This window comes from Oryctolagus cuniculus, chromosome 1, assembly GCF_051225735.1.
Source record: "Oryctolagus cuniculus isolate XC-2025 breed Fujian yellow rabbit chromosome 1, ASM5122573v1, whole genome shotgun sequence".
NCBI lineage: Eukaryota > Metazoa > Chordata > Mammalia > Lagomorpha > Leporidae > Oryctolagus > Oryctolagus cuniculus.
In genome coordinates, this window is record NC_142867.1 from 95,029,290 (window position 1) to 95,056,960 (window position 27,671).

The 27,671-nt window shown below is 36.0% G+C and overlaps 1 protein-coding gene across 7 annotated transcripts in view; it reads left to right on the plus strand.

Moving 5' to 3' along the window:
* The window catches only part of DYNC2H1 (dynein cytoplasmic 2 heavy chain 1), a 365,259-nt gene that overhangs the window by 37,872 nt on the left and 299,716 nt on the right, over positions 1 to 27,671 (plus strand). For all 7 annotated transcript variants that reach the window (XR_016219689.1, XR_016219704.1, XM_051820199.3 and 4 more), the window contains exons 19-30: positions 2,362 to 2,477; positions 3,105 to 3,232; positions 4,935 to 5,084; positions 6,730 to 6,935; positions 10,806 to 10,961; positions 11,056 to 11,170; positions 11,686 to 11,856; positions 13,539 to 13,921; positions 15,922 to 16,054; positions 16,159 to 16,276; positions 25,761 to 25,873; positions 27,524 to 27,643. Coding sequence is in view for 5 of the 7 variants with exons in the window: in XM_051820199.3 (XP_051676159.3) it covers positions 2,362 to 2,477; positions 3,105 to 3,232; positions 4,935 to 5,084; positions 6,730 to 6,935; positions 10,806 to 10,961; positions 11,056 to 11,170; positions 11,686 to 11,856; positions 13,539 to 13,921; positions 15,922 to 16,054; positions 16,159 to 16,276; positions 25,761 to 25,873; positions 27,524 to 27,643 (1,909 nt within the window). In the remaining 2 variants the exon portion in view is untranslated. The remainder of the gene's footprint in view (positions 1 to 2,361; positions 2,478 to 3,104; positions 3,233 to 4,934; positions 5,085 to 6,729; positions 6,936 to 10,805; positions 10,962 to 11,055; positions 11,171 to 11,685; positions 11,857 to 13,538; positions 13,922 to 15,921; positions 16,055 to 16,158; positions 16,277 to 25,760; positions 25,874 to 27,523; positions 27,644 to 27,671) is intronic.

Here is a 27,671-nt window from a genome sequence, read left to right on the forward strand (position 1 = left end):
TTTGGAGAAAATGACCTTTAAATTCATATGGAATCACAAGAAACCTTGAATATTTAAAGCAATTCAAAACAATAGAAAGAAAGCTGGAGGCAGCCATTTCACTCCTGGGAATTTACCCAAAGGAAATGAAATCAGCATATGAAAGAGTTATCTGTATCACTTTGTTTATATCAGCTCAACTCACACCAGCTAAGATATAATATCAGCACTGATGTCCATCAACTGATGATGTAATACACACACACACAGACACACATATGTATACATACACACACACAATGGAATACTACTCAGCCGTAAAAAGAATGAAATTCTGCCTTTTACAACAAAATGAATGCAACTGGAGACTATTATATTTAGTGAAATAAGCCAGTTCCAAAAGGCAGATATCTTGCTTTCCCTTATTTGTGGTAACTTATATAGAGTACAGAAAGAGGTACCCTTCTCTGAAGGGAGGAGAGAACTTCCACTTTGACTATGACCTTGTCTAAATACGATCAAAGTCAGCGAACTCAAGAGGCTTCCATAGCCTTGGAAACTCATGACTAGAGCCTAGGGAGATTTCTGATGCCATAAACAGGAGTGTCAAATTGTTAAGTCAACAACAGGAGTCACTATGTACTTATTCCTCATGTGGGATCTCTGTCCTTAATGTGTTGTCCAATGTGAATTAATGCTATAACTAGTACTCAAACAGTATTTTACACTTAATGTTCTGTGTGAGTGCAAACTGATGAAATCTTTACTTAATATATACTAAATTGATCTTCTGTATATAAAGATAATTGAAAATGAATCTTGATGTGAATGGAATGGGAGAGGGAGCAGGAAATGGGAGGGTTTCGGGTGGGAGGGAAGTTATGGGGGGAAAAGCCATTGTAATCTATAAACTGTACTTTGGAAATTATATTTACTAAATAAAAGTTAAAAAAATGAAAAAGAAAAAAGAAAATTGGCTTTTTGAGATTTGATTATATTTAAAGCCCCTGTCTGTACTCTTGACAAACAGTGGCTTTTCAACTTAATACTTGTTGAATTCCTCATTTATTGGAGGGTTAAACTTGTGACTATAAAGAAAGCTTAAAGTATATCATTGTAAAAATTGAAAGAAAAATAAGCAAAGAAAGAGGAGGATAGATAGGAAGTGAGAAGTATCATTATGCTCTTAAAACTGTATATATGAAATTTGTTCCATTTATATAAGTAAAAAAAATGTTTAAAAATAGGAGGAGCAGCCAGTACTCGAACTGGTGCTCATATGAGAGGCTGGAGTTGTAGGCAGCGGTTTAATCTGCAGCATGTGCCACTAATTTATAAGAAATTATTTAAACATTCCTGTATTTCGCTTGTTTTTAGGGTTTACTATTAATGTTTTGATGAAGATGCTTATGCCTAAATCTTGAAGTCTGACTTGAAAATATCCTCAGGATAATTTTGTTCTTTTTTTTTTTTAAATTATTATTTATTTATTTGAAAGGGAGAGTTACAGAGAGAGGGGGACAAACCTTCAATCCACTGATTTACTGCCCAAGGGCCAGGCTGAAGCCCAGAGCCTGGAACTCCATCCGGATATCGCATGTGGCTAGCAGTGGTCCGGGTATTTGAGCCATCTTCTGCTGCTTTCCCATGCACATTACCAGGGAGCTGAATCAGAAGTGGAGCAGCTAGGACTGACTAGTGCTCAAATTGGATGTCAGAGTTGCAGGCAGCAGCTTAATTTGTGTGTGCCGCAAAGCCACCTCCCTTAAGATAATTTCTAAATGTGGGGTTTTTAAGAACAAAAGATATACCTATTTTAAATCATTTGACATACAAATTGCTCTTCATGAGGGTTACATTATTTTATAATCTGACCAATGGTTTGGAGATTTCAAAACCAAAGATGTAAATTAATTATTACATTTCTGTCAATTTTGTAAGCTTTAAGTGATATCTCATAATTTTATTGTTTTAAAGCCTTTATATCCTATATTTACTTCTTTTATTATTATTGCTTGTATTTTGGCTGTAGGATAATTTATTTATCTTACTGATATTTAAATAAGTGTATTATGTGCTGTGACTTGTAAAGTTTATAAATATTTAAATGTATTCTGTTGATACTTAGTGAATCATAATGTGCTGCTTTTTCAAAACATTTGACAGTTAAATGTAGTATTATAATGAAACCATTGTTTAATGAAAAACTTAAATAATATGTATGAGACATTTTTGCTAAATCTGAATGTGCTTAAGGATCTCAATAATACTTTTACTTACACTTTAAAATGTGTTATACAAAGTGATTATAATATCATAATGAAACTTTTTTCCTCTAGTTAGTCTTTTTCATTTCACAATGTATCAATTGACATTTTTCAGTACTGTCAAGGTGGACTGTTTAAATATTAATTGCAACCCTGTTAAGACTGTGATTGATGATCTCATTCAGAAGTTGTTTGACATGCTTGTTGTTTCTCTGAAGAAATCCATCCAGGGTAAAGACACTTTCAAATTTTTGTTTTTACTTTGTATATAAAGGCCTGTATTTTGATAGTTATGTGACTCTTGGTGATGATTAAAAATCAAAACTTATTTAGAAAGTATTAGGAAATATATTTTCTCAAAATGATAATTTTAGAAAATCCATATTTAATCTTTAAAAAATTAAAAATTGAAGGCATTTTTGTTGTTTGCAGTCTGAGTAGTATTAATTTGTTGCCTTTGTTACTGAGAAATGTAGGTCATTTTGGTTTAGTGTGTATCTCTAACTTTTCAGTTGCCAAAATTATTTTCCAAACACCACAAGGTTTTTTCTTTGAATTTGAGAAGATTTAATGTATTTTAAAAGACTGAAAACATGCCTAATTTTCAGTAAAATTTACAAAGAATGAGTACATTTTGTATCATTTTCCCAAAAGTTTTAAGTATATCACAAAACAAATATTCATGGAAAAAATTCTTTTTTCTTATTCCACACTGTGAAATTGTTTTGCACAAAAGCAAATGATAATAAGATCTAATATGTTCACATAGTAATCACTTTGAATACTCCTTGATTTAGGAAAAATGCAACTGAATCTTTTTGATGGGAATAATATTATATTTCAATATTACCCATTTAGCTCACTTACATGAAATTGATACATTTGTTACGGAGGCTATGGAAATCTTAACAGTTATGCCTCAGTCTGTGGAAGAAATAGGTGATGCAAATCTGCAATATAGTAAGCTACAGGAACGTAAGCCAGAGGTAAGAATCACAAAGTCATGTTTTTCAATAGTACTGGAGATGTTTAAATTACAAAATGACATGATAAATACATGATCTCAAAACATATATAAAAGGAAGTTTATGTAATGTGGTCCAGCTGGTTGGCTCATGATTGCACACTTGATACTGTGTTGGTGTAGTATAACAAGAATGATAATCCTGTCATTGTTTTCAGAAACCTATTTTATGATGAAACATATTAAAATAAGGCAAGCTTAAAGAAGTCGTAGTGTTATCTTCAGAGTTGTAATTTTCGAATGCTAAAGCATGATGGTAAATCTCACATTGGATTACATATACATACATACACATGATGGAAGAATTCATAATTAAATGCAAAGATGGAGTGTTAGGGATTCATAAAAATAGTATTCAGAAGGCCAGAGCCCAGAATAAGCAAGCCAAAGTTTTCGAAAACATTGTGGGTGATTTTAGTTATATTTAGAGTAAGAAAAAGAAACATTTCAAATTATTAAAACTTTTATGTCTGCTATATGACAAATTCAAAGGTATAAAAAAGTTAAAGGTAGAGAATCTAATGTACCTGTATATTGTAGAAAGAATTAAAGAAGGCATGGTGATGAGCTGTGGGAGTTAGCAAAAGCACACATTCACTCATTAATTAGATGCATATTTATAGATCATCTGATATATTCCAGGCAATGTGATGCAGCTGTGATACATTATGAAAAAGGAGGTTTATTTTGACTGTTCGCTATGGTCCAAGGTTAAGGATCTTAAGACTATATTCTGTGGGAATTGGGAAGTTGTTGCTGGGTTTGGCAAGATGTCGTAGAATTCTGTTTTGATATTCTATATATTATTATGTGGATTTCAGGGATAGGACTGGATGCAGGTAATTTAGAAAACTATTATATCTCTACAGGCCAACATAAGGCCTATCATATGTAGAAAATTAAAATTCTAGTGTACTTTTTCTTTCTTCTTGCTGATTCTGCTAGTACAGCGTGCTGTTTCGGTCCATTGGCCTTTCTCTCGAGATATATTTGAATTTATTTTTTTGTCTGTTTTATTATACATGAACAGTGATATTTAAATATATTTCAACAAATGTGATTATTTTCCTAAGTAGTTAATGTTACAGATATTAATTATAGGATACTTATTTTACAGCACTTTAAAAGGCATAGAAGCAAATCAAGCCATTTAGTAACTGTTGACCTACATCCAAACTGATTAAAAAGCCACTGTTATATACAACTTAGGATATTCCAGTTAGAAACCCCAAATTTAGGAGCTTGATTTCTCTTCTTCACTTTTCCATTTATTAATTTTTTTCGTGATTTAGTCTTCTCTATGAAGTAGGATAACTCAGTTAACTTATAATGTAATCACTGGTCTTAGCTCTGTTAGAGGCCTCTGTAGCATTTTCTTATGAATAGAGCTTCTTTAATGAGAATGTTGCTATGAAGAACAATTATATTTGGCTTTATGGATTCCTGGTTTCATTGCGTCTGATATTACTACTTTGATTACCCATTTTAACCTTAATTGAGTTTGTGTATAATAATTTGCATTAGAAAATTTTTATCCAGAAATTTAACAGATTATTTAAAAGCAAAAATCTTACTTTCAAAAAAGCAAATCATGAGACAAAAATTAAACTAAATGAAATCATGAGATTTAATAAATAAATTTTCACATTTTTTTTAATGTTCAGATTTTGCCCTTATTTCAAGAAGCTGAAAATAAAAACAAACTTTTACGAACCGTGGCAGGTGGAGGTTTAGAAACAATTAGTAATCTGAAAGCCAAATGGGATAAATTTGAGTTGATGATGGAAAGTCATCAACTTATGATTAAAGATCAGGTAAGAACTTCCTAGTTATTTTATTAAAATGGAAAAAAAATTTCTAATTTATGATTTCTTATATTTATTCCATTATAGCTCAAGTTTATACAGATTTAATGTTGCTATTGAAATTAATTCCCTTCAGTGCTTTTATAGCAAAATACCTTGTATATGATTGTTTCATATGGTTTGTCTTCACTTTTACCAGAGCAAGAAGGAAATGTACTTTGTACTTTGAAATGTACTTTGAAATGTAATATTGTTTTCAGTCTTATGGTCGAATTTATAACTTATCATGTGTTGCTTAAGTTTGTCTGAAACTATGTTATTTAATTACTAAATTTATTTTGATGTAAATATCACTAATCTAGACACAAAATATTAGCTTAGGTTTCTCTCTCAAGTTAGACTACAAGCTGATATGATGCCTCTGTTCCGTAATTTTGTCGTGGGCCTGTATTTCTTCAGTGGTATTTCTCCTCCAGTCCTAAGGTTTTGTCCAAGATGGGTTGCTACCACATCCACTGGAAATAGGAAAGGGCACCATCTGTTTTTCAAGAGGGCAATCTGGGAACTGCATACATCTCTTGCAGTTATCTATTGTTAAAAAAAAAAAAAAAAAAAGAGTAACTTCTGGTTAAGACTATTTATTTGAAAGGCTGAGTTGCAAAGAGAGAGAGTTTGAGATCAATATTCCATCCACTGGTTTACACCCCAAATGGGGATGGGCCAGGCCATAGCCAGGAGCCAGGAACTTCTTCCAGGTTTTCCACATGGGTGCACAGGTCCAAGGACTTCAGCCATTCTCCACTGCTTTTGCAGGCACATTAGCAGGGAGCTGGATCTAAAGTGGATCACTGTCTGAAGCGGGACTCAAACTGGTGCCCATATGGAATGCCAGCATTGCAGTCAGTGGCTTAACCTGCACCATAGTGCCGAACCCAAGAAGTTACTCTTAAAGCTTTTAGCTACGCTGGGAGACTGGAAAATACTTTCCTTAATTAAGAAGCTACATACTCAGGTTGAACAAGCAGCAGTCATTGAACAATTCTTAGATTGTATCACCTGTTGATAGTTGTAGTGGATGCTGTTATTCACATGAATGATTTGTTTAATGATTTTTTTTTAGTGTTATCTTTTTGTGTAAAGATTTATTTATTTATTTGAAAGACTTGCACACAGAGAAAAGGAGAGGCAGAGAGAGAGAGAAGGAGAGAGAGGTCTTCCATATGCTGGTTTACTCCCCAGTTGGCCACAACAGCTGGAGCTGCACTGATCAAAAGCCAGGAGTCAGGAGCTTCTTCCGGGTCTCCCACATGGGTTCAGGGACCCCGGGACTTGGGCCATTTTCTGTTGCTTTTCCAGGCCATAGCAGAGAGCTGGATAGGAAGTGGAGCAGTTGGGCCTCGAACTGGTGCTCATAGGGGATGCCAGCACTGCAGGCGGTGGCTTTACGCACTATGCTACAGCGCTGGCCCCATGTTATCTTTTATTAGTTTAAATTTATTACCTTATTTTGTCTTTCAATTGTTTTATAATTGAAATCAATAATTAAAATAAAAACAATTTTTGAAAAGTTAATGTTGATATATTTTCACTTTTACATAAAATATTAGATATAAAAATGTGAAAAAGTGACATTTTACTTTGTGTTAATTATTAGATTGAAGTGATGAAAGGAAATGTGAAATCACGTCTTCAGATCTATTATCAAGAACTGGAAAAATTTAAAGCTCGTTGGGATCAACTAAAGCCTGGTGATGATATTATTGAAAATGGTCAACATAGTACTCTTGATAAAAGTGCAAAGTTAATAAAAGAGAAAAAAATTGAATTTGATGATCTTGAAGTCATAAGAAAAAAACTAGTGTAAGTGTCTTTTTCATTAAACTGGTAGTGCTAATTTTGAAAAAATATGTTAACCTAGAATTTTCTTTCATCTCATATATTTTTTTAATTTATTTTTTATTTTTTTTAACTTTTATTTAATGAATATAGATTTCCAAAGTACAGCTTATGGATTACATTGGCTTCCCCCACCAATGACTTCCCTCCCACCCGCAACCCTCCCTTTTCCCGCTCTCTCTCCCCTTCCATTCATATCAAGATTCATTTTCAATTTTCTATATATACAGAAGATCAGTTTAGTATACATTAAGTAAAGCTTTCAACAGTTTGCACCCACATAGAAACACAAAGTGAAAAATACTGTTTGAGTACTCGTTATAGCATTAAATCTCAATGTACAACACATTAAAGGCAGAGATCCTACATGAGGAGTAAGTGCACAGTGACTCCTGTTGTTGACTTTACCAATTGACACTCCTGTTTATGGCATCAGTAATCTCCCTATGCTCCAGTCATGAGTTTCCAAGGCTATGGAAGCCTTTTGAGTTCACCTACTCTTATCTTATTTAGACAAGGTCATAGTCAAAGTGGAAGTTCTCTCTTCCCTTCAGAGAAAGGTACCTCTTTCTTTGAAGACCTGTTCTTTCCACTGGGATCTCACTCACAGAGATCTTTCATTTAGGGTTTTTTTTTTTTTTTTTGCCAGAGTGTCTTGGCTTTCCATGCTTGAAATACTCTCATGGGCTTTTCAGCCAGATCTGAATGCCTTTAGGGCTGATTCTGAGGCCAGAGTGCTGTTTAGGATATCCGCCATTCTATGAGTCTGCTGAGTATCTTGCTTCCCATGTTGGATTGCTCTCCCCTTTATTTATTCTATCGGTTAGTATTAGCAGGCACTAGACTTGTTTATGTGATCCCTTTGACTCTTAGTCCTATCATTATGATCAATTGTGAACAGAAATTGATCACTGGGACTAGTGAGATGGCATTGGTACATGCCACTTTGATGGGATTGAATTGGAATCCCCTGGTATGTTTCTAACTCTACCATTTGGGGCAAGTCAGCTTGAGCATGTCCCAAATTATACATCTCTTCCCACTCTTATTCCCACTCTTATATTTAACAGGGATCACATTTCAGTTAAATTTCAACACTTAAGAATAACTGTGTATTAATTACAGAATTAAACCAGTAGTATTAAGTAGAACAGACAAAAAAAAATACTAAGAGGGATATCTTAATACTTCACCTCATAAACTTCAGTAGCTTTAAAATGCAAGTTAAGTGTTTACATTACTACTTTTGTATAACCTTAAGAAAGCAGTGATGTAACTGAGTTATGTGAGAAGACTTGAAAGAGTTATGGAACATGTGTGTTATGAAGAAACTATATAGAATTTCAGGATTTTCTTTTTGGTGCAGTAAAATGATCTTATCTTGGAATTCCGGTTTCCACAGACTTTTTGAAGCCACCTTGTATTCAGAAAAAACATAGTGCAAGAAAGCCCTAGAAATAGAATTGAAAATTAAATTTACTTATAAGTTAAATTGAGGAGTTGGAATACTGATTATCTGTGCTCTTACCCTATGTATTTATGGAATATATTTAATTTTTAGAAAAATACTTTCAATGTCTCTGAGAAAACAATTAATCTAGCAAAATAAGTAATTAGAAAATACTTTAAAGTTGAAAGTGGATTGCCAGTTTATTACATAATAATACCAGGTATTAAATTTGAGTACTGTTTTAGGTTTGATCGATTTAGGCAAATATAGCCATAAATTAATACATTTTGTAGGAAAATGGATAGTTTAGTACTATTCTTTCTTTCATTCTTTCTTTCATTTTTAACACTTATTTTTATTTATTTTTAATTTTTTTTTAACTTTTATTTAATGAATATAAATTTCCAAAGTACGATTTATGGATTACAATGGCTTCCCCCCCATACCGTCCCTCCCACCCACAACCCTCCCCTTTCCCACTCCCTCTCCCCTTCCATTCACATCAAGATTCATTTTCGATTATCTTAATATACAGAAGATCAGCTTAGTACACCTTAAGTAAGGATTTCAACAGTTTGCTCCCACACAGAAACATAAGTGAAAAATAATAGATGATTTTTTTTAAATGATGATGAAATCAGATCAGACCTATTGTCATGTTTAATCCCAGTGAGAGTCAAGTTGGGAGTTGATAATTTCTTTTTTTTTTTTTTTACAGAGGATCAGTTTAGTATGCATTAAGTAAAGATTTCAACAGTTTGCACCCCCATAGAAACACAAAGTGAAATATATTGTTTGAGTACTCGTTATAGCATTAAATCTCAATGCACAGCACATTAAGGACAGAGATCCTACATGAGGAGTAAGTGCACAGTGACTCCTGTTGTTGACTTTACAAACTGACACTCCTGTCTATGGCATCAGTAATCTCCCTATGCTCCAGTCATGAGTTTCCAAGGCTATGGAAGCCCTCTGAGTTCTCCGATTCTTATCTTGTTTAGACAAGGTCATAGTCAAAGTGGAGGTTCTCTCCTCCCTTCAGAGAAAGGTACCTCCTTCTTTGAAGACCTGCCTGAAATACTCTCATGGGCTTTTCAGCCAGATCCAAATGCCTTTAGGGCTGATTCTGAGGCCAGAGTGCTATTTAGGACATCTGCCATTCTATGAGTCTGCTGAGTATCTCACTTCCCATGTTGGATCACTCTCCCCTTTATTTATTCTATCGGTTAGTGTTAGCAGGTACTAGACATGTTTATGTGCTCCCTTTGACTCTTAGTCCTTTCATTATGATCAATTGTGAACTGAAATTGATCACTGGGACTAGTGAGATGGCATTGGTACATGCCACCTTGATGGGATTGAATTTAATTTTTTTAAGATTTATTTCATTTATTTGAAAGACAGAGTTACAGAGAGAGGTAGAGACAGAGAGAGAGGTCTTCCATTCTCTGGCTCACTCCCCAGATGGCTGCAATGGTCGGAGCTGCACCGATTTGAAGCCAGGAGCTAGGAGCTTCTTCCCAGTCTCCCATGTGGGTGCATGGGGCCAAGGACCTGGGTCATCTTCTACTGCTTTCCCAGGCCATAGTAGAGAGCTGGATGGGAAGAGGAGCAGCCAGGACTAGAACCGGCTCCCATGTTGGATGCTGGTGCTTCAGGCCAGGGCTTTAAATCACTGCGCCACAGCACTGCCCCCCCCCCCTTTTTTTTCTAAGATTTATTTATTTGAAAGGCAGAGTAACTGAGAGAATGGGAGAAGCAGAAAAAGAGATGCACTCCATCTGTTGGTCTACTTCCCAGATGCCTGTAATAGCCCGGGGTAGTCCAGGCTGAAGGCAGGAGCTTAGAACTCCAATCAGGTCTCCAATGTGGGTGACAGGAACCCAGTCATCTAGGCTATTATCTGTTGCCTCCCGGAATTATCCTCAGGAAGCTGGACCAGAAGTGCTGAGTAGTCTGGACTCAATTCAGGCACTTCTGAATGGAATATGAGTTTCCCAAAGGTGGTCCTACCCTTTGTACTATATCGCCTACCTACTCTTACAACTATTATTATTTAATGATCTTTCATTAATTAGATGAAGGTTAGCTTATATTCTTGAAACCGACCATTCCAGCTACGAAGAATGTTCTCATATCAGATTATTCCAAAGATATATACGATGTATACATAAAATCTCTTTTTTTATATATTAAGAACTCCTTTTTAAGTATTTTAACTCCTTAGGTATTATGCCCATATATGTGAATAAAGAAGACAGTCCCCCACTGTCTTTCTTCCATCAGACATACACAGGCATACATATGTGTGGAATTCAGTTAAGTAACTTGATATTTATGTTTTTATTTTTACAAAGCATAATGTTCAATATTTGTTTCTATAGTGATGATTGTCATCATTTTGGACTAGAAGAACCTAACTTCTCCTTGGCATATAGCATCTCTAAAGACATTGAGAATTGTGCACAAATTTGGGCCCTGTATGAAGAGTTTCAACAAGGATTTCAAGAAATGGCCAATGAAGATTGGATTACTTTTCGGTTAGATCGGAAAAAAACCAATATTTAGATTATTATAATTTGGTAGTCTTTTTTTGGGATGTGAACTTTAAGATGTATTTTTGTTATTTTATAGGACCAAGACTTACCTGTTTGAGGAATTTTTGATGAATTGGCATGACAGATTGAGGAAGATTGAAGAACATTCAGTAATGACAGTAAAATTACAATCAGAAGTTGACAAGTATAAAGTAAGATTATTTTACTTATTCTGTTTATTAAAAATTATGTTTGCAGCTTTTATTTATTTTTTATTATGTAGTAAGTAAACCAGAATTTTAGTTTATATATTTTTCGATTAAAGTGATCTATTACATGAAAAAGATAGAAAATACAGGCTAAGCCATAAAAACTATTGATCACTCTGCTACCATTGGAAATAAGCTGTGGCTAAGAAATTTATGGTTAAGATTATAAATTTGAATACTCATACATCCTAGGGCGATGTAAGTCATATGCTAAAATAATAAAAGTAGAAACATTCTAGTCATGTCTTAAAATATATTAAACTACAAATAGAAATTTGCATGTATCTGTATCAGTGTTGAACAGAAGGATTTATATAATTCTGTTTGAGAATGTGATTTCAAGATCATTAAATAATAGAATAATTAAACTTTTTATAATTAATAACCATGAAAGTAAATAAAAATTTATATTTTCATATACATGCCTTTTTCTTTTTTTCTTCTTTTTTAAAAAACAGACTGCAATTCCTATATTGAAATATGTCAGAGGGGAGAATCTTTCTCCAGATCACTGGCTTGACCTTTTTCGTCTACTTGGCCTTCCTAGGGGGACCAGTCTAGAAAAATTATTGTTTGGTGATCTGCTTAGCGTAGCTGATACAATTGTAGCCAAAGCTTCAGAACTCAAAGTAAGAATATCTTTTGTAAATTTCCCATAAGTCTGACCTTTGTTAATATATAATTTTGCTTCATTTTCTGTTATTTAAAGCAATGGTGTTAGATTTTTTTTCTTGCCTTAAAATAGTAACCATGTTCCATTATTCCATTTTTCTTGTATAAATAATCTAGCCAAATCTGTCTACTACTGTTTATGTGGGTATAGAAACAATAATACAAACCTCTTTGAGGGAGAGGAAAATCATGGATTTCAAAAAATGTCTTTCATTAAAAATGAAATAAGTTTTAATTAAAAAACTTTACATAAAATACAATTAAAATCATGTGATAACGTTACAAATAGAAGCTATGGGATATACAGATCCAGAAAGCTAAACCAAGAACACGCTTGCCAATCAGGTTGAGTAAAGGTTCAGGTAAAAGTAAAATGCATCACCATTCTGTCATAAATGGCAGACTTTCTTTGTTTTGTTCTGGCCATTCAGTATAAAAATTTGAGGGCCCTGTGTAGCAGAATATTTTGTCTCCAAAATGTAAACTTTTATGTTTGTCCATAATCTTGGAACGTATTTATATCATGAGAAGTTGTAAAGTGCAACTGCTGGGGCTGGTATTGTGACACAGTGGGTTAAACCACTACCTGCAAGACCGGCATCCTATGTGGGTACCAGTTTGAGCCTTAGCCTCTCCACTTCTAATTCAGCTCTCTGCTAATTCTTATGGGAATGCAGGGAAGGATGGCCCAAGAGCATGGGCTCTAGCCACACACATGGGAGATCTGGATGGAGTTTTTTTTTTTTTTTTGGACAGGCAGGGTGGAGAGAGAGAGAGAGAAAGGTCTTCCTTTTTCTGTTGGTTCACCCCACAATGGCCGCTGTTGCTGGCGCACCACACTGATCCGATGCCAGGAGCCAGGTTCCTCTCCTGGTCTCCCATGCGGGTGCAGGGCCCAAGGACCTGGGCCATCTTCCACTGCACTCATGGGCCACAGCAGAGAGCTGGACTGGAAGAGGAGCAACCGGGACAGAATGTGGTGCTCCGACTGGGACTAGAATCCAGAGTGCTGGTGCCGCAGGCGGAGGATTAGCCTAGTGAGCTGCAGCACGGCCTGGATGGAGTTCTAAGCTCCAAGTTTAGCCTGGACCAGCCCTGGCTGTTGTGGCCATTTGGCATGTGGAAGATTAATCTCTTTCTCTCTCTCCTTCCCTCCCTCTCTGCAACTCTGCCTTTCATATAAATAAATACACCTTAAAAAAAAAGTGCACAACTGCTAAAGGAAGGAACTCTAGTTTAAATGTAGTAGAATTTACAATAAGATTACAATAACATTTATGAAGTTAATGTTCTCTTAAATCTTATCTTTTGGTGTACAAAATTTGAAGTAAGCCACATTAATTTTGTTTTTCATGACAGATGCTTGAATTTTCTGATTTTATTTTTTGTAAGATTAAGAACACTTTAGGCTGATGTTTATATGTACTTTGACCATGAACTTGGATATTTTGTGTATGATACGCCTGGATAAAATGATCAGTAATTTTCTTGGATTACATATAAAATATGTATATTTAATTTTTGTCCTTTTGTGAACAGTTAGATATAATTATATTTTGCTGTAATGTGTATTTATTCTAATTTATTTATGTGATAGTTAATGTTGAAATAATAAATGTGGATATTTTGCATTAAATAGGATTTAAATAGTCGGGCACAAGGTGAAGTAACAATCAGAGAAGCTTTACGTGAACTTGATCTTTGGGGAGTTGGAGCTGTGTTTACACTGGTTGATTATGAAGACAGCCAAAATCGAACCATCAAACTGATTAAAGACTGGAAAGATATAGTAAATCAGGTTGGAGATAATAGATGCCTTCTTCAATCCTTAAAGGATTCCCCTTATTATAAAGGATTTGAAGATAAAGTATCAATTTGGGAAAGAAAACTTGCAGAGTTAGATGAGTACCTGCATAATTTAAATCTTATTCAGAGAAAGTGGGTATATTTGGAACCCATTTTTGGCCGTGGAGCATTGCCTAAAGAACAGACACGCTTCAACAGAGTTGATGAAGATTTTAGGTCAGTGCACTTAGATAAGACATAGACCCTTATGACTGTTTTTTAGTCATTCATATTGTGAGTTGGTTTATACAAGCTAGTTACTTTCATTGTGCTTTCAGTATTTTCTTCTGAGAAGCCATTTATCAATTTATTCAAAATTTAATTCTTGAACCATTATAATATGATTTCTATCTTTACCATTGTACTTAATATATATACATACGTGTGTGTGTGTGTGTGTGTGTATGTTGCCTAAAAATACCAATTACTTTATCTTCAATGAGAATTTTTCTTTCTTGATTTACTTCATTGCTGATATTTAATAATGTTGCTCTCTTCCTTGGATTTTGTGATACTGTACTTGCTTGGTTTTCTACCTTTCTCTCTGGTTCTGCTCCTCCTTTTCAGTTCTTATCCCTGTCCAAACCTTCAGGTGTGAACATTTTGCAAACTTCTCTCTTCGGTTGTTTTCTCACTGTTCTTTCCTCATGTAATCTTAACTTCACTCAGCTTCAGTTCTCTTCATTTTGATGAATTCTTCTCAATTTATATGTACTGTCTGTATTTCTCTTCCGAGCTCTATATCTATTAATCATCTTCAATAAACAGATCAAAACTGAACTCTTGAGCATACCCTACATATCCCTTTCCCACAAATGTTTTCTCTTTCTGCTTCTTATCTCAGTAAATAGTACTACCTAATTGCTGAAAGCAGAAACATATTGGATATCATGATGTATCCCTTTCCCTCCACTTCCAGATTCATTAATTTATCAAATTCAATTGATTCTAACCTACTTAATATTTTGAACTAACCACCTTTTATATCTCTACTTCTCCCATTCTATTCTAAAGTGCTTTGTCACTTGTACTATTACAGTAACCCTCTGACTTGTTCTTGTCTTCTCCATTAAGTTTTTCATAAAATGGAATAATTTAAAAATGCAGTTTCAGGTCGGCGCTGTGGCTCACTTGGCTGATCCTCCGCCTGTGGCACCAGCACCCCTAGTTGTAGTCCCGGTCGGGGTGCCAGATTCTGTCCCGGTTGCTCCTCTTCCAGTCCAGCTCTCTGCTGTGGCCCACGAGTGCAGTGGAAGATGGCCCAGGTCCTTGGGCCCTGCACCCACAGGGAGACCAGGAGGAAGTACTCAGCTCCTGGCTTCAGATCAGTGTAGCACTGGCTGTAGCAGCCATTAGGGGAGTGAACCAACAGAAGGAAGACCTTTCTCTCTGTCTCTGTCTCACTGTCTATAACTCTCTGTCTCTCTCACTGTCTAACTGCCTGTCAAAAAAAAAAAAAAAAAGAAAACTATTAAAAATGCAGTTTCATGCTTTCTTTATTTTTCTTTCTTAAGTAGAACTTTAAAGTGGTTTTGCATTGTTCTAAGGATAAAGTAGGATCTGCTTCTTGTTCATGTCTTTAGATCTTTCTTGTATCTTCTCTCCTTTTTTTTTTTTACCTTATTAACTACAGCCAGTAGTTTCTCAGATATAACGGGGCGTCAAAAAGGTAATGGAAATAAATAAAAAAAAAAAAACAAAAAGGTAATGGAAATCCATATTAGTTCTATAAACTTTTTGAAGCAGTTGTTATCTTGCTCTTTTCCAGGATCTCTGTCAGAAACTGTTTCTCCCACTAATCTTCTTTTTCTTTTATTTACTGTTTGTATCTCAGCTTAAGTTCTTTCTTCAAAGAAGTCCTAGGTTATAAGTTGCCATATTAGCCAGTTTAACAGTAGTTTGTACTTTGACTTCTTATGATTTGCTGTAATTTTATTGAAATCTTTTGAGGAATTAGTGTCTTTTTTCTGTCAATGGCACCATTAGCTCTATTGTGTAGGGCTTAATATATCTTTAGGGAAAGTTTGAAACAAGAGTTTGCTATATGGGAAATTTCTTGTTATATTGTTATTTTAGCAGTATTATCTCTGTAAGTAGTTGATAAAATAAATGTCTTAATTTCCCTCAGCCAATAATTTTAAAAATAGATGTGAAAATAATTCATTTTTTCTTTTTAGATCAATAATGAATGACATTAAGAAGGACAATAGAGTCACAACGTTAACTACTCATGCAGGCATCAGAAATGCTCTACTGACAATACTTGATCAGCTTCAAAGATGTCAGAAATCATTAAATGAATTTTTGGAGGCATGTTATTTTTTTTTAAATGAATCTATATGTACTAAATTGTGAAGTATTTATCTTAATTAATGGAAAGATAAAGCTAGTCTTTATGTTTTAACTTTTATTAGGAAAAACGTTCAGCATTCCCAAGATTTTATTTTATTGGTGATGATGACTTATTGGAAATACTGGGCCAGTCTACTAACCCATCAGTGATTCAATCTCACCTCAAGAAATTATTTGCTGGTAAGAATCAACATTCACTCAGTTGATATTTTTTGCATTTCAGTCTTCTTCCAGGCATAATATTACATTCTTGTTTAGACTATTGAATAAAATACAGCTCATATACTTAAAGAATTTGTAGTTTTACAGGGCATAGAGGTTGTAAATTTTTAAAAAAGATTTATTTATTTTATAAGAAAGGCAGCATTGTAGAGAGAGAAAGGGGAGAAAGACAGAGAGGTCTTATATCCACTAGTTCACTTCCTAAATGGCCTCATTGGCCAGAGCTCGGCCAGACTGAAGCCAGGAGGCCAGAGCTTCTTCAAGGTCTCCCACATGGGTGCATGGTCCCAAGCACTTGAGCCATCCTGTGCTGCCTTCCCAGGCATATAAGCAGGGAGCAGGATTTGAAGTGAAGCAGCTGTGAATGGAACCAGTGCCCATATGGTATGCTGGCACTGCAAATGGCAGCTTAACTCATAAATTAACAAGTACAATACAGTGTGACAATTCCTATGATCACTGTAAGTATGTGGTGCTATAGGTGCAGCATTGAGGGCATTTAGCTTAGTTTGGTGGCGTCATAGAGAAAATGATATATTTGGGAAGATCTGAAGAATGCATAGACTTTTGTTAGAAGAAAGGTAGGCATTCAGAGTGAATAGGTTGTGCAGAGATGTGAAAGTGATGGAGAATATGCCCTTCCATTGTTGAGTTTAAGGTCTCCTGAAAGATATCCAAGCAGAAATACTCGATGGGCAGTTATTATCAGAGAGACCTAGGTACCTAGGTAAGAATGTAGATTTTTTTTTTAAAGATTTTATTTATTGAGGGAGTCAAGATGGTGGAATAGGGAGGGAGCGTACTGATAGTCTGGGAGAAGACAGATTAATAAAAGTGAAGATACTGTAGTCTCAGGGAAGAATTAGTAAAAAAAAAAATGGCAGAGAACAGTCTTTCATAATTAGAGGGACATGGTGGACCTACATGGAGGGCATGGGCGCCACAGCTTGGGACCCCAGCTGCCAAGAGCTTCCACACCAGTGCTGGAAAGAAAGGTGAGATAAAACCACAGTAGCCCGAAACACTGGTGGAAAGGTGGCAGGAAGAGCCTAGAGGGAACAAGGCTTGAAGCCCCATGGGGGAAAGTACACCAGCCTCACTAGAGGAGAGAAAAAATAAAAGGGACGGTACAGACACGATTCTCTCTCACCAGTCACCTTACAAAAGCCTAGGAGCTGATAGAGCAGGAGCTATTTTGAACATATATAACAGCTGTGCCAGCTCGGGGATGTGCCTGGCAATCAGCCAAGTAGAAAACCTGACTCTGGTGGGGAGTAATAACAGGAGACTGAGAACTAGTGAATGTATAGAGCTTATGAACTGGGACTGTGGGGAAAAAAATAGCTGAGGGTGTGTGTGAGAACTCACAGTGTGGCTGAGACTTGAGTAATCTTGGTGGGAGATGCCACAAGCTCAGGTGGCCTTGGCTACCAGGTGAGAGACACTGCAGGGGAATCTGAGCTTACACTGAGGACTGCACAGATCCTTTGTGTGGTCTTGGGACAGAGCAGACGAATATTATACCCACTGGGGCTAGTGCTCAGGCACCAATCACCATCAAGGAGAAGAGCTCAGCTGAGCAGAATTACTTCCCTTCTGATTAAAGAAGAGAGAGAGAGATTTACCATGTCAAACCTGGTGTGTCACTATTGCACACCCTTAACCCTGAAGAACTGAACAGAGCTCTCTGGCCACACCCACCACATGCCTCTAGAGAGTCACTGAAAGCAGACAGTACAATTACAAATGCCAAACAACAGACACAACAACCGAGGAAACAAGAAAAAGGAAGACAACATGACACTCCCAAAATAACATGACACATCAATACAAGATTATGAAGATGTTGAGATAGAAGATATGCAGGAAATGGAACTCAAAAAATTTATGATAAGAATATTTAGAAGTAACCAAAAACAAATACATAAACTACTGCAATCCATGCAGGACATGAAAGAAAATCTCTCTTGTGAAAATGAAATCTTAAGGAGGAATCAAAATAAAATGAGGAATTTAATACAACATGAAATTGATATATTGAAGAGAATTCAAAATGAAATGAAGAATTCAACAGAACAAATAAAAAACATAGTTGAGCCTTAAAAACAGAATCAGAAGGGAGAAGAGAGAATATCAGACTTTGAAAAGAGAGCACAGGAAAATATACAGTCAAACCAAAGAGAAGAAGAGGAAATTAGAAATCTAAAAAATGTTGTTGGGAATCTACAGGATACTATTAAAAAAAACAACATTCGGGTTCTAGGAGTTCCGGAAGGCATGGAGAGAGAGAAAGGATTGGAAGGCCTGTTTAGTGAGATACTAGCAGAAAACTTCCTGGGTTTGGAGAGACATCCAAGTACAGGAAGCACACAGAATTCCCAATTAACATGACCAGAAGAGATCCTTGCTACAACATGTTGTAATCAAACTCACCACAGTGAAACATAAAGGAAAGATTCTAAAAATGTGCAATATAGAAATGCCAGATTACTTTCAGAGGATCTCCAATTAGACTCACAGCAGACTTCTCATCAGAAACCCTACAGGCTAGGAGGGAATGGCGAGATATAGCCCAGATACTAAGAGAGAAAAACTGGCAGCCCAGGATATTAGATCCTGCAAAGCTCTCATTTGTGAATGAAGGTGAAATAAAGACCTTCCATAGCAAACAGAAATTGAAAGACTTTGTTACCACCCATCCAGCCCTGCAAAAGATGCCTAAAGATGTGTTACACACAGAAACACAGAAACATGGTCATCAACACGAAAGAAGGTAGAGGAAGAACACCTCCCAGTAAAAGATCACAGGAAGTTTAAAGTATATATTAGAAATATCTGGGAAAATGCCAGGGCAAAGTCACTACTTATCAATAGTCACATTGAATGTAAATGGCCTCAACTCTCTTTAGTTAAAAGACAAAGACTGGCTGAATGGATTAAAAACAAAACCCATCTATTTGCTGCTTACAAGAAACACATCTTTCCAAGAAAAGTGCATGCAGATTGAAAGTGAAAGGTTGGAAAAAGGCCGGCACTTGGCTAATCCTCTGTCTGTGGCGCCGGCACCCTGGGTTCTTCCTGGTTGGGGTGCCAGTTCTGTCCCGGTTGCTCCTCTTCCAGTCCGGCTCTCTGCTGTGGCCCCAGAGGGCAGCGGAGGATGGCCCAAGTGCATGGGCCCTGCACCTGCATGGAAGACCAGGAGGAAGCACCTGGCTCCTGGCTTCGGATTGGCGCAGTGCACCAGCTGTAGCGGCCATTTGGGGGTTGAACCAACGGAAGGAAGACCTTTCTCTCTGTCTCTCTCTCTCACTGTCTAACTCTGCCTGTCAAAAAACAAAACAAAACAAAAGGTTGGAAAAAGATACTCCATACCAACACAAACCAAAAAAGACCTGGCAAGCCATCTTAATATCAGACAAAATAAACTTTAACACAAAAACAATTGAGAGAGACAAAGAGGGGCACTATATAATGATTAGGGGATAAATTCAACAGGAAGATATAACTATTATAAATGTATATGCACCTGATTACAGGGCACCAGGTTATTTAAAATATATATATTAAGGGATTTAAAGGGAGACTTAGACTCCAACACAATAGTATTGGGGGCCTTCAATACTCCACTTTCAACAATAGACAGATCAACTGGACAGAAGACAAACAAGGAAACAGCAGATTTAATAGACACTATTGCCCAGATGGATATAACAGCCATGTACAAAACTTTTCATCCTACACTTGAAGAATATGCATTCTCCTCAGCAGTGCATGGACCTAGTCTAGGACTGACCACATACTAGGCCGTAAAGCAAGTCTCAGCAAATTTAAAAGAATTAGAATCATACCATGCACTTCTCAGACCACAGTGGAATGAAACTGGAAATCAGCAACTCGGGAATCCCTAGGGCATATGCAAACACATGGAGAGTAAGCAACATGCTTCTGAATGAACAGTGGGTCATAGAAAAAAGAGAAATCAAAAACTTTCTGGGAGCAAATGAGGATAACACCACAACATATCAAAGCTTGTGATATACAGCAAAAGCAGTGTTAAGAGGAAAGTTTATATCAATAGGTGCCTACGTCAAGAAATTGGAAAGGTACCAAAAATGAACTATGAATGCATCTCAAGGATCTAGAAAAATTACAGCAAACCAAACCCAAAACTAGTAGGAGAAGACAAAGATTTAAAATTAGTGAAGAAATCAACAGAATTTAATCCCTGCCCCCAAAATTACAAAAGAGCAGCAAAATGAAGAGCTAGTTTTTTGAAAAAATATACAAAATTGAAATACCATTGGCACGACTAATTAAAAAAAGGAGAGGGAAGACCCAAATCAATAAAATCAGAGATGAAAAAGGGAATGTAACAACAGATACCACAGAAATAAAAAGAGTCATCAGAAATTACTACAAAGAGTTGTAAGCCAGCCAACTGGGAAATCTATCAGAAATGGATCCATTGCTGAACACATACAACCTACCTCAAATAAACCATGAATACATAGAAAATCTAAACAGACCCATAACTGAGTCAGAAATTGAATTAGTAATAAAGGCTCTCCCAACAAAAAAAAGGCCAGGGCCGGATGGATTCACTGCTGAATTTTACCAGACATTTAAAGAAGAACTAACTCCAATTCTTGTCAAACTATTCAAAACAATTGAAAGAGGGCCGGCGCCGCGGCTCACTAGGCTAATCCTCCGCCTAGCGGCGCCGGCACACCGGGTTCTAGTCCCGGTCGGGGCTCCGGATTCTGTCCCGGTTGCCCCTCTTCCAGGCCAGCCCTCTGCTGTGGCCCAGGAGTGCAGTGGAGGATGGCCCAGGTGCTTGGGCCCTGCACCCCATGGGAGACCAGGAAAAGCACCTGGCTCCTGGCTCCTGCCATCGGATCGGTGCGGTGCGCTGGCCGCAGCGCGCCGGCCGCGGCGGCCATTGGAGGGTGAACCAACGGCAAAGGAAGACCTTTCTCTCTGTCTCTCTCTCACTGTCCACTCTGCCTGTCAGAAAAATAAAAAAAAAAAAAAAAAAAAAACAATTGAAAGAGGGGATCCTACCTAATTCTTTCTATGAAGCCAGCATCACCTTAATTCCTAAAGCTGAAAAAGATGCAGCATTCAAAGAGAATTGCAGACCAATTTCCTTGATGAACATATATGCAAAAATCGTCAAACAAATTCTCACCAATAGAATTCAACAACACATCAGAAAGATCATCCACCCAGACCAAGTGGGATTTATCCCTGGTATGCAGGGATGGTTCAGTATTCGCAAATCAGTTAATGTGATACACCACATTAACAAACTGCAGAAGAAAAACCAGATGATTATCTCAATAGATGCCGAGAAAGCATTTGATAAAATACAAAACCGTTTCATGATGAAAACTCTAAGCAAATTGGGAACATTCTTCAACGCAATCAAGGCAATTTATGAAAAACCCATGGCTTACATACAGAAATCAACTAACAACAGATGCTGGCGAGGATGTGGGTAAAAAGGGACACTAACTCACTGTTGGTTGGAATGCAAACTGGTAAAACCACCTGTAAATCAGTTTGGAGATTGCTCAGAAACCTGAATATAGCCCTACCACGTGAACCAGCCATCCCACTCCTTGGAATTTACCCAAAGGAAATTAAATTGGCAAATAAAAGAGCTGTCTGCACCTCAGTGTTTATTACAGCTCAATTCACAATAGCTAAGACATGGAATCAACCTAAATGCCCATCAACTTAAGACTGGATAAAGCAATCATGGGATATGTACTCTATAGAATACTATACAGTAGTAAAAAAAATGAAATCTGGTCACGTGCAACAAAATGGAAGAATCTGAAAAACATCATGCTGAGTGAAATAAGCCAGTCCCAAAGGGACAAGTATCATTTGTTCTCCCTGATCTATTTCAACTAACTGAGCACCTAAAAGAGAACCTGTAGAAGTGAAATGGATATGATGAGAAACAATGACTTGATCAGCCCTTGTCCTGACTGTCGAGGAACAACTTACTATATTATTTCTTTTAGTATTTTTTTTTTGTTTTACATAATATAACTGGTTGAACTCTTTAATTAACACACAATTATTCTTAGGTGTTTAAATTTAACTGAAAAGTGATCCCTGTTAAATATAAGAGTGGGAATAAGAGAAGGAAGGGATGTACAACTTGACACATACTCACTCGGACTTACACGTAATGGTAGAGTTAGAAATGTGCCTGGGGATTCCAAATAAACCCATCAAGGTGGCATGTACCGATGCCGTCTTACTAGTCAAAGTGATCAGTTTCAGTTCATAATTGATCATAATGATAGGATTAAGTGTCAAATGGATCACATAAACAAGACTAGTGTCTTCTAATAATAATTGATAGAATTATAATGGAGACAATGATCCAACATGGGAAGCAGGACACACAACAGACTCATAGAATGGCAGATGCCCTAAATAGCACTCTGTCCTCAGAATCAGCCCTTAAGGCATTTGGATCTCGCCAGAAAGTCCATGAGAGTTTCTAAGGCATGGAAAGCCAAATCACTGTGAAAAAAAAAATGACCTATATGGAAGATCACTGTGAATGAGATCCCAGCGGAACGAATGGGCCATCAAAGAGGGAGGTACCTTTCTCTGAAGGGATGAGAGAACTTCCAGTTTGTCTATGGCCTTGTCTAAATAAGGTTGGAGTTTTTTAACTCAAGAGGCTTCCATAGCCTTGGTATCTCATGACAAGAGCCTCAGGTGATTACTGACGTCATAAATAACAGTGAATTGTTAAGTGAACAACGGGAGTGACTGTACACTTGCTCCCCATGTAGGATCTCTGTCCTTAATGTTTTGTACTATGCGAATTAACTCAAACAGTACTTTATACTTTGTGCATCTGTGTGGGTACAAACTGTTGAAATCTTTACTTAGTATATACCAAGTTGCTCTTCAGTATATAAAGGTAATTGAAAATGAATCTTGATGACGATTGGGATGGGAGAGGGAATGGGAGATGGGATGGTTGCGGGTGGGAGTGGGGTTATGGAGGGGAAAGCCACTATAATCCAAAAGTTGTACTTTCCAAATTTATTAAATGAAGATTTAAAAAAAAGATTTATTTATTTGAAAATCAGAGTTACACAGAAATAAAAGGAGAGGAAGAGAGAGAGGGAGAGTAGTCTTCCATCTGCTGGTTCACTCCCCAGTTGACCACAACGGCCAGAGCTGGGCCAATCTAATGCCAGGAATTTCTTCCAGCTCTCCCACGTGCATACAGGGGCCCAAGGACTTGGGGCATCTTCCACTGCTTTCCCCGGACATAGCGGGGAGCTGGATGGGAAGTGGGCAACTGGGACTTGAAGCAGTACCCATATGGAATGTTGGCACTGCAGGTGGCGGCTTTACACGTTAAGCCATAGCGCCGGCCAAGAATGTAGAATTAGGAGTCATGTGTATAGAGATAAAAATTAAGCTTTGGAAACAGGTAAAATCTCTTGGAGAAAAATATAGAGCAATAAGTATCATGTACTTTGATGTGATTGAATTACATTAACTGGATATTTATTAATGGCAAATGGAAATAATGGTAACTGTTCACAAAATATTTCATCTGTTTGGAAAAAAGGTATATTTTTATATTAACTTTAATAAGTAAATCTTTCCAAAATCTTTACTTATAATCAGGGATCAGCAAACTAAAGTCCTTGGGCCAAATGTGGATCTTCCATTTATTGTTTTTTAAAGTTTTGTTGGTACACAGCCATGACTGTTAGTTTATATATTGTCTGTAGCTGCTGCTATTTTGAGTACAGAGTTGAGTAGTTCACACATATGACTATATGACTTATATAAAACTAAAATATTTGTTCTCTAATCCTTTGCAGAAATACTTGCTAACTCCTTTGTAGCAGTTATTTATTCTATGAAATTTAGGTTACTTTTTTGTATTGTAATACTTATTTAGTGATTTTTTTTTTCCCTAAAGATGAAAATTAAATAATGTGTTCTAATTTTTTTCTATAGAGATTTATAAATTTTGGGAAAGTTTTTTTTATCCTTTTCTTTTTCTTTGGTGTCTAAATACAGATACTATCTATATTAATTACTTTCACTATGGTATCTAGAAATGATTTTTACACCATTAAAATTAAACTTTATTGATATTTAAGTTACATACAACATAGTGATTGCATTGTAAGTATGTAATTTTATAGTTTGATGAATTCTGTCAAATAAATACACCTAGGTAACCACTCCCAGTAAGATATAAATCACTCCAGAGAGTTCCCTCATGACTGCAGTCATTTTTTAGTATTATTTTTTATTTATTGAAAGGCAGACTTACAGGGAGGCAGAGGCAGAAAGAGAGAGAGAGAAGAGCGAGAGAGAAGTGTTCCATCTGCTGGTTCACTTTCCAAATGGCCACAATGTCCTGAGCTGGGCCATTCCGAAACCAGGAGCTAGGAACTTCTTCTTGGTCTCTCACAAGGGTATAGGGGCCCAAGGACTTGAGCCATCTTCTACTACTTTTCCAGGCTAGGACTTGAACTGGTGCCCATATGGTACATCAGCAATGTAAACAACAGCATTTCCTGGTATGCCACGGTACCGGCCCTGACTATAGTAATTCTTACCCACTTCTCACTGCCCTGCTTTCTATAACTATAGATAAGTTTTCTTTGTTTCCACAGTTTCATATAGAACGTCATCAGCATGTATTATTATTTGCTCCTTTGTGTTTGGTTGTTTTTGCACAGCCTAATGTTTCTGATATAACTACAGCAATAGTTAATTCCTTTGTATTGTATTTCTGTATTGTATACCACTATTTACATATACCACACTTTATCCACTTACTGGTTGATGGGTCATTGGGTTATATCCAATTTTTGGCTAATATGAGTAAAGCTGTTATGAATAGTCATATGCAAAGTCATCTTAGTGTAGTTATATATTTTTGTTTCTATTAGGTAATACCTTGTTGTAGGATTGCTATTTCATACAGTATTTATCTTTCTATAAGAAACTGCCAAATCATCTTTCCAGGGGGATTGCAACAGTTTATATTTCTCCACGAGTGTATGAGAGTTAGAAGAGTACTTACTGATTGGTAGACATTACTTGATTAGGTTGCCAGAAGTTCTTTCTGGAAAATGTTGAGAATGAATGAAAACACAGCCTAAATGAATAGTAAAAACTATCTGCGAATCATGTCATTTAAAGATATTAATAATAAGTATTTTAGGTTAGTAAGAAGACTATCCATCAAGAGTGATTTTTTTTCCTATATAGGACTTTTCATTACTAAAAGCATTGTACATTTTATGTGATAGGCACTATAATTCTGTTATATCCTATTATGCTATGGGGTGTACATTATGTGATATAGAAATATCATGCTTGATAATTATTCTTTAATCTTTTTCTATTTAAATTATTCTAAATATTATAGGTATTAACAGTGTATGCTTTGATGAAGAATCAAAACATATAACTGCAATGAAATCTTTAGAGGGTGAAGTTGTACCCCTTAAAAATAAAGTTCTTCTATCAAATAATGTAGAGGTAAGAGATTCTTTTTCAAGTCTTAAAATAAGAATTAACTGAACTTGGGTATCAAAGATAAGTTAATGAAAAAAAAAGATAAGTTAATGAATTTGTAGGATAAAGTTGGTTACTTTATGTAATTTAGGAAACTCTTCAAATTATTTGATAGGTTTAGTATGCTGTTATTTTGAAAAGAATATCAATCTTTAGTCTTTGAAAGGCAGCTTGGAATTTTTGCAGAGAACCTTGGCTAGGGAACCAAACAGACTTGGGTATTAATCTTTGCTCTGATCTTACTAGCTATGTGAATTACAGTTTCAGCTTTCTTAAATTGCGAATCTTAATCTGTCGCAATGACTTTGAGTTGAAAATGAGGTGAGATAATTGCCTTTAACTACACTATATAGTGGTTTGAACATAAGAATTTATTAAATCTTACTTCTCTTCACTCTTTATGAATTGTATAAAATGAATTGGGTGAACAAGTAGACCCAAAACAAGTGCATTTCTGGAGCAACTATTGATTAACTGGTTCTGTAGTACTATTTCAGGTATGTTGCTAAAACTAAACAACAATAACTGGAATCATGTTGAATTATAATTTTCAGGTTCCAATATTCATCTTCCATAAGAGGCCATGCCTTATTAAGTATGTGTCTATACAGCTGTTATCTACATAGATAGATATTTCTATTTAGGCCTCAACATCATGGATATTGAATATATATGTAGGGTGAATGAAAGTATCTAAGTTTTGTTAAGTATCTCACATGTTTGGTTAATAATTTTGTTATTTTCATTTTGTAGTTTTTTTCTGGGACAACAGTAAGAGAAAGAACTTGTTTTAGCAATTGGGCTAGAGTAGTTATTCCAGCAAAGGAAAAATTGAAACTCTGGAAACTCTTCTGATTAGCAGAGTAGGTGTTTGTGTTGCTTTGCACTGAAAGACAGATTCTTACTCTTCAGCTTTAGTGGCTTTTGAGCTAGGTAATACTGGAAACTGCCATACAGGTGTGAAAAAAAGGGTAGCACTTAGAGTTAATTTAATAATGATGAAAAACTAAGAATGTAGATTTTGTTTTATTTACAGGTGATACTCTTAAAGTAGGGATTTGTAAATATTCATTGTTATTTTTATTGACCATTATTTTTACCTTTACTTAACTTTAATTATTGTATCTTTAAATAAGTGAGTAGAAATATGTGTTGTTTTGACTTTGAAACAAATACCCCAAAATAGTGAAGAAGCACAATGGTTTCCTATGGTTGCAACTTTCTAAACTACCTGAATATATGATCAGTGCAGCATGAGCCAGGGTACTTCATCAGCCATTTTGACTTTGATTTATAGTTTAGTTATCTAGTTTGGATTGTCATAATGATGAAATCCTGGCCTACTTTTAAAATGTTCATATTAATATTTGTGTAGATATACTAGTTGTGATAGTGTGACTTGCTGCAAATTTGAGTTTTCACACCATTATCTCAGGAGGTAAAAAATTGTGTTTTCTTTGAATTAAAGAACTTAATTACATGCCATATAACACTCTTTAGAAGTATGAGTTAATAAAAAACAATCCCCTGTCCAGAAATAAAAGAATAGAGAAAGTCAATAGCTCGCATATTTGTTTTCTGACTTGTGTTTACTATTTTTCTATTTTATTTCAGGCTTGGTTAAATGATTTGGCCTTGGAAATGAAGCAGACCTTGAAAGACTTGTTGAAGGAATGTGTTACTGCTGGGCGAAGTTCACAAGGTGCAATTGACCCATCTCTGTTCCCTTCACAGGTAAGAAGGCTTATGTCTGGAATGTAAC